General features: G+C 31.8%; 1 protein-coding gene and 1 pseudogene across 1 annotated transcript; one reads left to right on the forward strand and one right to left on the reverse strand.

The window, feature by feature from the left end:
* Positions 1 to 1,753: 1,753 nt before the first annotated feature.
* LOC120159988 lies at positions 1,754 to 3,363 on the reverse strand (annotated as a pseudogene).
* Positions 3,364 to 5,694: 2,331 nt separating this feature from the next.
* On the forward strand, positions 5,695 to 8,011 carry LOC120159960 (cyclin-dependent protein kinase inhibitor SMR10-like). The gene is made up of 2 exons (XM_039170443.1): positions 5,695 to 5,768; positions 7,459 to 8,011. Exons 1-2 carry the CDS (start codon positions 5,695 to 5,697, stop codon positions 8,009 to 8,011), a joined length of 627 nt encoding a protein of 208 aa, XP_039026374.1.
* Positions 8,012 to 12,721: the final 4,710 nt, after the last annotated feature.

A 12,721-nucleotide genomic window follows, 5' to 3' on the forward strand; every position in this document is an offset into this window, starting at 1 on the left:
ATGTATTTTTTTATTTTTATAAGTAGGATATTTATTTATTTTTAAAATACCAGAATAGGACATCTAGTTATATTAAGACTGCCATTTTCTTTGATATTAAAAATAAATAAATATTATTATTTAATTAATTGGTGAAATTAATTAAATAATACTTATTAATATATATATATATATATATATATATATATATATATATTAATATGACTAGAATAAAATAAAATAATAATCAAAGTACTATATTGAAATTGAAATGATAATAAATTACATTGCAATTAAATAGTGACTAAAACGCATAAAATTAAAATAATAGGATTAAAATATTAAAATTCATGGTCAAAAATGAAAAGAATTAAAAAAAATCAGTAACTAAAATATAAAATATAAAACCTAAAGGTCCTAATTCAAATTATTATAAAATTTTAATGCTAACAGTGTAATTTATCCATAATTAATTAATCGGGATTAAAATAAAAAACAAATAAAATTAAAAGGAATAATCATGATATTTTACCTTAAAAATATAAATATACTGGTAAGGACTAAAATAGAATAAAATAAAATTCGAAGATAATATTAATATGCTTAGAAATGTAATTCCAATGACTAAAATGTAAAATTATAAAACACAGAGGGACTGCGTGTATGGTTTAACCTTTTTTTAAATTGCACATGCACCCCTCCCTAAAACGACGCCGTTTAGGGAAGGGTATATAAACTCATTTAACCGGCCTTTAAAGGCCAATTTTTTCATTTTTCTGTTTTCATTCTCTCTCTAACTGAGAGAGAGAAAAAATTTCTCTGTCTTCTCTCTAGGCTTCTGTCGTCGGAGAGAAACAGATCACTGGCCGGCCGCCTTGCTCTGACGCCGGCAGCCACCGCCGGCCACCGGTGGATGGAACTCGAGAAAATAGCTCTGAACTTCCCTCTTTTAACCCTAAGGCCGAATATGGCCTCTATTTCCCCTAAAAATTCTCGGAATTTCCTAGATCTAAGAAAATACCGACGTTTGGGGTTCTCCGACAAGGTAAGTTCCTCTTCTTCTCTCCTTTTTCTTTCCTTTGGTTTTGTTTCTTGCTGTTGGTGTTCGTCGTTGGTTGTGCTTGTTGTTGGTCTCTTCTGTGTTCTGCCGTTGGTTGCTGGTATATGTCGTCGTTTTTTCTCTTTGCAGGTGGTCGATGGCTTTTATAGCCATCGACGGTGTGGATCTCGGACCAGTCCCATGGGTGAAGTTCGGTGAGTCACCGAGCTATGTGGTGACTCACTATATATAGCTTCGACGTGGGTGCCTTCGTGGCGCTTCTGGAGTCTTCAGCGAGGCGGCAGCGTGGTGGCATTGTCGAAGTGGAGCACCTGGCAGTGGGAGCGTCGGCAGTGGCGGCTGGAACTCTTGGAGGCGGCGGCTGTGAGCTAGGGTTTAGAAACCCTAATAGGAAACCCTAAATGGGTTTAGGGTTATTATTTGGGCCTGGATCGGGTTGGGCTTGAGGTAACTGGGCCTTGTGTTGATTCTTGTTGGGCCACCAGATTTGTAAAACGGGCCTGTAATAATAATTTAATAATAATAATAATTATAATTATAATAATAATAATATTATTATTAAAAATAAAATGAAAAAATTAAGTGTTTACAAAGAACATGGGAGCCTGAATATGTTAAGCCAAAAAACCAACACATTGATTACTTTTAGGAGCTTTGAATTCTGAAGAATTAGAAACATTTCCTGTGGACAATAAATGGGCCAGATTCATCATACTATGCCTTAGCAATCTACATCTGCATTGCAGATCACATTAAGTAAATGGCTCATGTATGAACTACCAAGGAAGGAGTTTAGCTTTTTATAATTAAATTAAGTCAAATTTAAGTTCAGTTGATTGAGCCGAGTTTCAGGTTTGGATGTTTCAATTGATTTAACTCGATAATACCTGCTGGAAAGTACTGAGAGATGCTAAGATGGAGCCTCCAATCCAGACACTGTATTTCCTTTCAGGTGGAGCTACCACCTTAATCTTCTTCATGCTGCTTGGGCCCAAGGCAGTGATTTCCTTGCTCATTCGGTCAGCAATTCCAGGGAACATGGTCGTTCCACCACTGAGAACAATGTTTCCATACAAATCCTTCCTGATATCCACATCACATTCATGATAGAATTATATGTCGTTTCTTTAATGCCGGCAGCTTCCATCCATATCATGGACGGATGGAAAAAGACTTTGTGGCAACAGAAACGCTCGGCACAAATTGTGATCACCTGTTCATCAGGCAAGTCATAGCTCTTCTCAATGGAAGAACTAGTTCAGGAAGTTTCCAGCTCTTGCTCGAAATCAAGTGCAATATATGCAAGCTTCTCTTTCACATCCCTCACAATTTCACGCTCAGCCGTAGTGGTAAATGAATAACCACGCTCAGTCAATATCTTCATAAGGGCATCCGTAAGGTCACGTCCTGCAAGGTCAAGTCGGAGGATGGCATGCGGGAGGGCATATCCTTCATAAATGGGGACAGTATGGCTCACACCATCTCCAGAGTCTAGAACAATACCTACATAAAAGCATGTTCAGAATGTCTCAAACCAAATGCAAATTTGACATCGAGCATAGTCAATGACTTACCGGTTGTTCGACCACTTGCATAGAGTGAGAGAACAGCCTGAATAGCAACATACATAGCAGGAGTATTGAAGGTCTCAAACATGATTTGGGTCATTTTCTCACGATTGGCTTTCGGGTTAAGAGGTGCCTCAGTGAGAAGAACAGGGTGTTCTTCTGGAGCCTCACGGAGTTCACTGTAAAAGGTGTGAGGCCAAATCTTTTCCATATCATCCCAGTTGTTAACAATGCCGTGTTCAATTGGGATATTGGAGAGTGAGAATACCAAGCTTGGACTGAGCTTCATCCCCAACATATGCATCTTTCTGACCCATCCCAACCATCACACCAGTGTGACGTGGACGACCCACAATACTAGGGAACACAGCCCTTGGTGCATCATCACCAGAAAAACCAGCCTAAAGACATTAAAATGCATCACTAGGGAAAGATACTACATAAAGCTAAACACAAAAGATTAGAACCAAAGTTGGATATAAAATACCTTTCCAACATGGATATAGTTTAGACCTTTTCCCACCAATTTGTAGGATTTTAGAGATCATATCTTTCTACCAATTTGTTGGACATGAGTTTCAAATACTGTTTTACTTGAAGAAAAATACAGAATACTAGAAATATAGCTTAAAACACTGTACAATTCATTGAAGTACCAAAGACGGTGAATCCTAAATTTATACCTTAACCATCCCAGTTCCATTATCGCATACAAGTGGTCGGATATCTTCACCCTCAGCCATCTTGTATCACCAGCTGAAATGAAACATCAAAATTAGATAACACCATAACAATAAGAGAAACAGTCACAATTCCACAAGCTCACTTTTAATGAAAATTTCGCAGTTAAAAATCCATCACAAATGATATGTACAAGAAGATTACGATTAAAATAAAGAGCTGAAACCCTTCTTAGAATCATATATTCTTACCTTCTTTGATTTTTCTGATTAATAAAAAGAATACTCCACGAAATCAATGAAACAGAAATCATTAAGCATTCTAGATCCAATAATTAGAAGCTGAAGAATCAAAAATTATCTGAAATCCAATGAAGAACAAAAGTAAAATTAAAACAATTAAACTAAATAACTGAAACATACAATTCCTACTTAATAAACACAATGCCAAATGAAAATCGGATGAAGATATAGAAATATATGTATTACATGATCAAACAAGAATCTTAGTTTCTTTTATTTATTTTTTTACCCCAAGTTTCCTCGTGAACCAAACAGAAGAGAAACATAAAATCACCTGCGTAAAAGCAAAACGCTCTTATATGGTTTCTAACGATGCTTAACTCTGATTTCGTTTTGCCGACGCAGTTAGATATGTTCGTAATCATATATATCTTTTGTTCGAGTTTTTTAGATAGATTTTTAATTTTTTTTATTTGACCCTCTTATGATCTCAAATGACTAGTTTTTGTGTCAATAGTTATAAAAAATCTTAATTACATTTAGTTTATGTTTATAGTTGTAAACTTTAGTATAATTTTAAATATTTCTTCTTTTCAATAGGTATTGACCCATAATTTAATAGACATAAAAAGTATCATAAGGGTTTTTAACCAATTGCTCTAAATATTATTGAAAAATATTTATTTTTTTTATTTAAGTAATGAGTGTGTATGTTTTTAACTAAAAGTTTAGATACATGATATGATCATAATAATCCAGCATTCATAACCATTTATGGCCGAGAAATAAAGACATAGTCAATTACTTAGGAAACTGATAACTAATATAGAGCATAAAGAGAGAGAAATATTATATACATATATGAAATGAATAATTCAAAGGACCTACAAAATATTGTGGAATTTTGGCAAATTTATTTCTTTCGGCTTAGAGTGGACATAATGCATCCCTTCATGATGCCCATGTCCGGGCCACAACTGTTATTAATTTATAAATGCCTTACCACTAAAAAGTTTAGGCATTTATAAGTTAATAAAAAGAAGTCAATAGATTGGATACTGGTAGACATATATAAATTATTTTATGACTTGGTGCTATTATAATGAAACAAAACCCTACCAAGGCCTATCGGAGGGATGTTGGAGAAACATGAAATGAATGAATGGCGGGAAAAAAGCAAATGAATAAGGAAGAGTGTGGGGATGAAGATGGGGACATTATGATCAAAGATGGGAAGCAAAATCATTAAGCACGACTTTGTGCATGAGATGCTGTAATTATATATTTACCATGATCTTTGTTTTAAACTTTTTATCCATTTATATATACATATATGCCAAATTATTTTATTTTAAAATTGATAAAAAAATAATAGAAGTTATTTAAACAAAAACAGGAACTAGAGTGTAATTTGTTATTTTTGAAAATGGATAACAACTTTCGCCAATTTTGAGTGTTTGTGGGAAATTAATCTTAGGAGAAGAAAGAGGAGTGAAATACAAACGTCTTGATACTGATTTTGTCACGAAATAATGACGGGCAATCCTTGACCGTCAACAACGACGGTCGAAAAGTACAATGTTAAAAATGAAAACTATTTAAAAGTCCAGTGATAAATCAATACAACGTTAAAGTTCATTATCTAAAACAATGACGTTTTAGGCATCAAAATAGACGCACCAAAAAGTTGTTGTTTTGGTGTGACAGACCACGTCAACAATCATTAGTCATGTCATCATCTCGTTATTGATTCAATGGAGGAGTGGTATTGAATGTAAAACTAACATTTAATGTTACAACTGAAAATTTTAAAAGTTTAATAGCACAAACGAATCGACGTACGAAATTAAGTGATATCAGAAGTAGTTTTCCCTACAATTTTATATATATATAAGTTATAATATATACATGTACTTAAAAAAAGTTAAAATATAATATACATTGATTATACGAAAATCTAGATGAAATTAGTGTTTAAGACAAGTATTGATTATTATAACTAATTTCATTGAAAAACTTAGAAAGCAAAACGGTATGAAAATAATGGGAAGGAAAGCATGCATGCATATTGGTCACTGCGGCGCAGTCTCCTCCATAGTCACCGAATTTTAGGAATCCAAAGCCTAAAGCCTAAGCAAAAAGAAGCTTAGCCATGGCTTCAAAAATGGCCAGCGGTGGAAGGGACCCATGTGGAAACATGGAGGCAGGCATATTTGTGAATGCAGATAAATATAGATGGTAGATATGTACTGCGAACAAAAGGCTTCCCTTGAATTATTATATATTAGTGCATAACATGGGATCTGTGGTTTCTGTTTCCTGGGAATCATTGCACATTCTTAACTTTCTTTTTCTGTAACTACTTTTAACAGGCTATATTTAACCATGCTATTTTAATATGGATCATATATCTGGTAATACACCTTTTGGACCTCCCCCACTTCCCACGTAAAACTTCCCGAAAAATTACCTCACAGTAAAAATTTTAGAAAAAATGTCTTCGGATAGATACAATCTTCCAATATGATTTCTAATAGGTCTCAAATAATATGTGAGAATCAATCAATAATCGACCATATCAATCGGATCTGTATATACTTTCTGCCTATAAATAATCATCATAGACCAATGCATGACACCAATATTCTTAGTCATTATAAAATCACATGATCAATACTGAAAAAAGGTTAACACTTAAATCCATCATTTCCATATCTTTCTTCTCTAAAAATAGAAAATCGTAACATCAACCGATGATCCGTATATAAATTAGAAAAGATGAACCGTATATAATAATTGTGAATTATTTATTCCCATCCACATATATAAATCTTATAATTATGGCTTCAATAATGATATTTAGAAAACAGACAGATGAGGGCATTGAGAAAACAAAGCAAATTCAAAGGCAATGATATTGCTGGAGAAAATAAATATTTGGAGGTTTCCTGGACAATGATTTAGAACCCAATGATCCTTGCAGCCTCTTGCTAATGTGAAAGAGACTGGAAGCTCAACATGGCCTACACCATACACCCGACAATCCCTCTGTCAAAACCACATAAAATTTACAACACCTAAACATGCAATTTGTTTACAACACCTAAAAATGATGAGGAATCATGGGAAAATCTCGCGAGATGGATAAAATCATGAAATGAGAGTTGTAAACCACGTGATTTGATGCATCGAAGTTCGTATACATGAGGGAAAAGGAGTTGCTTAAACGAGATTTTATGTAGTTAATTTAATGGGGATGACGCTTTTCGTAAGGGTGAAAGAGAGTGAAAAATACTTCATCAAGAATAAAGGTTAAATTACGGTTTTTGGTCCCTCATCATTCTCAAGTTTTGGATTTTATGCCTCTACTGTAATTTGAGATAGATTGATCTTCTAAATTTAGTTGAAATAATCAAGAATATTAAATATTCTGGTTAAAATACTTAAATATATGTATTTGTTTTAAAAACACCCATTTTACTCCAAATATATAGACTAAACGCTGAACTAAGGATAGTAGAAGGACCAAAACCACACTTTGACCAAAATAAAAAAATGGGGTGTTGAGCTACAGAAAGAGACCTTTTATTGAGTGAGTGAAAGCGAGAAAGATACGTGGGATTTTGTTTATATATATGATGCATTGGATCCTACGCCGAAGTGGGTTCTCAAAGCCTCTCTCTTTCTTCATCTTTCCATCCTTTTCTTATCAGAAACCAAACATGTTTGAGAACTAAATTCTAAAGAAAAACTGTGAAAAAAATCAGTGAACAATCAAGGTAGACGGTGATGTGATGAACTGAAAAAATACCCTTTGGCATTTTCGTTTCCCTATATAAATATCAGGCTTCTTTCTTGTTTTTCCGGGCTTTTCATGCCTCAGCGTTCATGCTGGTACTACTTGTCTTTTTCTGGGTTTGTTTTGCAGTTTGCAGTGCCTGTTCGTCTCTCATGTTTTATCCCTTGTCCTTCACATCCTAGGTTTGTTTAAGACTTTGTGTCAATTAACATTAAGATTTGTCTGCAATTCCGAGATGTTTAAAGATCTAAGAAGTAGCACCGTGGAACTCAGTTTCTTGGTTAGGCCTCCTCTAGAATTCCCAGAAGATCAGTGTCAAACTGCACCCAATTTTCAAGATGTTGTTATTGACGACGACGGGTCTCATCAACGAAAAGAAGAGTTGGTGCTAAAAGAAGATGGAGAAAGAAGCAAGCTCAAGTCGCCATCTTCAGGAGAATTCAACGTTGCTGATGATGAAAACGATGATGGGTTCAAGACTCCAACTTCTTTGGATCATAGAATTCCAGCCATTCTCAAGTGCCCACCTGCACCAAGAAAACCGAAATCTCTCCCAATTAAATCGCCAAAACGAAAAGCCTTTCGCCGAAGAATCCTACTCGATTTGACGAAAGAGATGGAGTCTTTATTCCCTCCAGCTCTTCTTGCAGATCTAGGGAACAAGATTAAGAAAGTCAGATAAGTAAGTGACTTCAAATGATACGATATATAGATACATATATGATTATTTATGTTTTGTTCTTTGGTTTTTCATTATCTAAGATAAATAGTACTATTTCTCCCATTATGAATGCTGTATGAATTCAGTCAGCTTCATTTATGTTTTATTACTGTCAGATCTAAAACCATATAAGAATTTGCCAGAAAAAGATCAAAGAAAAGTACTTGAATGTAATGAACACGAGGATTGGGTTCTTTTTTTTTCTGGGTGCACTCTCAACCAGCTAAGAACAAGTTTTTGAATGAGAAGAACAAATGGATTAGCATTGACTTTGTAAATTGTGATAAGAAAATGGGATTGACTTTCCCTAGGGAAGCAAACATTCATATTCAGATACTGCATTGGTTTTACCAGAGGTGAGAAAACCCAAGTGGGATATTCCCCCACAGTGACACAAATTATTATCATGACAGTAAATAGTAGAGACCGGAGAAAGATGCTGTCATAAATTCAATCTACTTTTTGCCCCCTCCCATCTGGCACTTTGCCAAGTACACCCCCCACTCTTGCTATTTCCAATATGCATATTAATTGCACTGCCCAGATTTCAGATGGCTCATATGTGGCAGATTCTGTTAAGCAGCTATGCTAATGGGATGGGTTTTTTTCCTTTTTTTTATCTTTTTATTTTATTAATAATAATACCAATCAAACTAAATTCAATTTATTTATTTAAAAAACCAATTACTCTTTATTATAACTCCACTTTTTTATTTTTTGGCAATACTTTGTAATTAGTGTCATTATATGGTATTTTATTTTTAGTATCATTGTAGTAATCAGTGTTTTTTCTCCTATTGAATGTACGTTGTTAAAAAAATCTTGAATTTGTTAGTATTGTTCTTTATGTTAATTATATACTATTTAATAAGGTCAATTTACAATATGAGCAGCCTATTTATTAACCAACTCCAGTTAACTGAAGTAAGAGTCTGTTTGTTTGTCTGTAATTTATTTTTTGAAAATTTAATTCTGGAAAATGAATTACATTTTCTAAAAAAACGTTTTTCGGAAAATGTTTTTCAGGAAAATTAATTACATTTTCTGGAAAAAATTTTACGATGTTTGTAAAATATTGTTTAAACTTTTTTTATACTAGTTGATGAGTTTTTTAAAAAATTATTTATTACAAATATTAAATACAATAAATAATATTATTATTTATCGTAAAACTTAATATAAGTATTTTTAAAATATTAAAATAATTTATTTATTATTAAATATTATTTTTATAATTTTATTAATAAAAATATTAATATTGGTATATTTTATTGAAATAAAAATATTATAAATTATATTATTTATTTATTAAAGTAATAGTGTTATATTATATTTTAAAAATATTAATTAGTATATTTTAAATATCTTTATTAAAATTATTAGATTATTATATTAATATTAAATATATAAATAATATTATTCATTATTAATAAGTTAATAATAATATTATTTCTATGAAATTAATAAATAATATAAATTTTATTAATAATTTATTATATATTATTAAAATAAAAATATAATATATTATATTATTATAATATAATTGATTATTTTATTATAATATTAAAAATATAATATTATATTATTAGAAATATTAATAAATATATTTTAAATATTTTAATAATTAATATTTTGATTAAAATGATATTAAAATATTTTATTAATATTAAATCCAAAAAATAAAATTATTTTGAGTATTTATTCTTTGAAGTGAAAAGTTCGAAAAATGACTTATGGAAAATTAGACCTCATTTTCCAGAAAACACAAAGGAAATTTTATTGACCAGAAAAATATTTTACGTTGACCAACCAGTTTTCCTCTAACCAAACATTGGAAAACATTTTCCGGAAAACGAATTACGTTAAATAAACACGGGATTTCACGGAAAACCAATTCTGTAATTGGGTTTTCCCCAAACAAACAGACCCTAAAATTCAAGCTGAAAAACAAAGAGATATTCTGTTTGAAGTATATATGTTTAGGATCTACGAGGTATTTTTTAATTTAACTATTAATTATTAATAACTAATTTATTGATTGCTTAATTTAGATTGACTTTTGTAAAGACCTATTATAGAGTAACACTCCCAACTCAGTTACTCAATTTGCAATTATCAGAATTCAAACTCTTGATCTTGTTTAAAAAAGTCTAGTGACCATTCCACTAGACATGTTGATTGTTGGTATTTACTATGTTAATTATGCATAAACATACAATTAGGTATGTTACAAAAAAATATTAAGCGACCTCATTAGTAAAAGAGAGTGTTCTTATCCATAGAGATTTTTTTATTCAATTAGTTACATCTATAAAGTGCATATGCGTTCACTATCAACTAACTAAAAAATACTAAATATATATTATCTTGTATTCATCCTACACTAACCAATAAAACTATGATTAAATTGATTGGAGTCCTCGATATATTATAATAAATATTATAGATTTATTTATTTTGTCCTTTTGCTCTAATATTCATAGTAAATCTAAGACAAAGCTTAATAATTTCTCCAAAACTATTGTAGCAAACAATTATAACCCTTAATCACACGACTTTTAAGTATTTTTAAACGATTCATATATTTATAGTGCTAAAAAGTTCTTTTTGAACAAATATAGTGCTAACAAATTGAATGCACGATATTGATGAGATGCCAGGGATCGAACGATGTTGGGTCAGGTCAACCCAGAGAGTGAAACAGTGAGCCGAATGATGTTGGGCCTTATTTGTGGCGGCGGACTCCAGGGAACTGGGGCAGGCACCTCCCCCAAGCTTACAAATATAAGTGAGTTATTGTCCTTAAAAAAAAGTGAGAATTAGGGTTACATAAGATTTTATATAAGAGAGGATAAATTTAAATTTTAAGAGGGACGAATTTATAAAATTATAGAGGAGATAAAATTAAATTATTTATAGAAAATATATAAAAAAATTAAATATATAATACTTTAAAATTTTCAGGAGAGCACGAACCAAACGACCTCGGTGGTTAAGGGATTTGTTATTCTCCTTAGAGGTTCCAGATTTGAGTACTGGTAGGGGTATGAACATTTATTGTCAAATGGTTGATAACCTTTGAAAAGATATTACCTTGTACGTTAAACTATAAGGGTGGCTTCAGTCATACGTTGGTGTGTTGGAATTTTTGGACCATATTGAAGGAACACAAAAATCATAGGTACAAAGCACGACTATCCTTAAGAAGAATTTAGGCACAGCATACCCTCGAGTCAAGAAGCTTAATTATTCGACGAACAAGCAGCAGTAGAAAGTACATGGCCAAGGAGAAGTTGAATAGAATGGCAATTATGATACCAAGGGGAATAAGATGTAGTGGTGTGCGTAACCCTGTGCAGTTGTGGTTTTTGCTTTGGGCTTTAAACACCAACAAATTCGTCTCTAGGGAGTTCACTACTATCATTGCAGCATATGAAATCAAATGCCCTGTGCCTCTCAACTCCTATTTGCCCTGTTCAAATCTCATGAACCTATAAGAAAATATAATGTTAATATATGTGTTGATCTTTTAAAATATTTCTAGATCTATCACTATATTTTAACGTGTTATATATCACATTTCAAGAGTAAGATTAACGCTTGTAGATGTGGTAAATCTATCATTACTGGGAATGAAGAATTGTTCTATCAATTCTGCAAAGCGGAACATAGCCATGTTACTTTATGGTACTATCGGAATCGTCTTTCGAGTGGGTCCGAAATTGGGCTTCGACTTGGATTAAACGAATTGGAGTCGCCACCGATCATTTATTTTAAAGCAAATGGGTTGATCGGATACCCTATTTCTTACATGATCTGCGTCTTACTAGTGATGTGTCGGATTCGGGAGTCGGTTACAGTCAAGGAAGGGTTAGCCCCCTTGAACTGCCCTTTCGGTACTACGCAATTTCCAATTGTGTTTAATTAAAAAAGTTGTAATTTTAAATTGAAAGGTAAAATAACGATCTGAGACTTACCACTGATTGATTTAAAACACCCTTTAAAAAGAATAAAGACGTTAAAAAAAGAAAATGAATAAAGTAAAAAGAATAGAGTAAAAGAAATAAGAATGAAAATAAAATAAAAAATAAAAAGAGGAGATAAGCTAAATAACATAAAGTAAAACAAATAAATAAAATAAGAACCCTAAAAGTATCATACACATAAAAATATGCAATATAAAAGTAAATAAAAATAACCAAAAAATAATAAGAATAAAAAAGGATAATAAGTGAATAAATAATTGAAATGAAAAAACGTTAAAGAAAGAAGATAAATAAATTAATAAAGTTGAAATAAAAAACAGTAATAATAAATAAGGAATAACATAATAATATATATATATATACTAATCAAATATTGAATAAAATAAATAAATATATATATATATATACGTATAATAATAATAATAATAAAACGTAATAATGAAAAAAATTAAAACAATAAAAAAAACTAAAAAACTAAAATCTTAAATATGAATTGGATTTAACGGGGGTGATAAATTGAAAAGAAAAGTAAACCGAGTAGCCAAATTAGAACGAATTAGGGGTTTAAAAATTGAATTTGGGGGTAAAATGAGGGCTTTAAAACGAAGAGGGACTGGAAAGGGGATTAACCCCTTTAATGTTGAAAACACGCGGGCCTTGTAGGTCCACGGGTCGGGTCGTGGGT

This window comes from Hibiscus syriacus, unplaced genomic scaffold (assembly GCF_006381635.1).
Source record: "Hibiscus syriacus cultivar Baekdansim isolate YM2019G1 unplaced genomic scaffold, ASM638163v2 tig00111388_pilon, whole genome shotgun sequence".
In the NCBI taxonomy this organism is placed as follows: Eukaryota; Viridiplantae; Streptophyta; class Magnoliopsida; order Malvales; family Malvaceae; genus Hibiscus; species Hibiscus syriacus.

Coding starts and splice junctions, on each gene's coding strand:
- LOC120159960 (XM_039170443.1), top strand. CDS start 5,695: ATGGCCAGCGGTGGAAGGGACCCATGTGGAAACATGGAGGCAGGCATA. Junction 5,769..7,458: donor AATGCAGATAAATATAGATG/GTAGATATGTAC, acceptor TTTGTTTTGCAG/TTTGCAGTGCCTGTTCGTCT.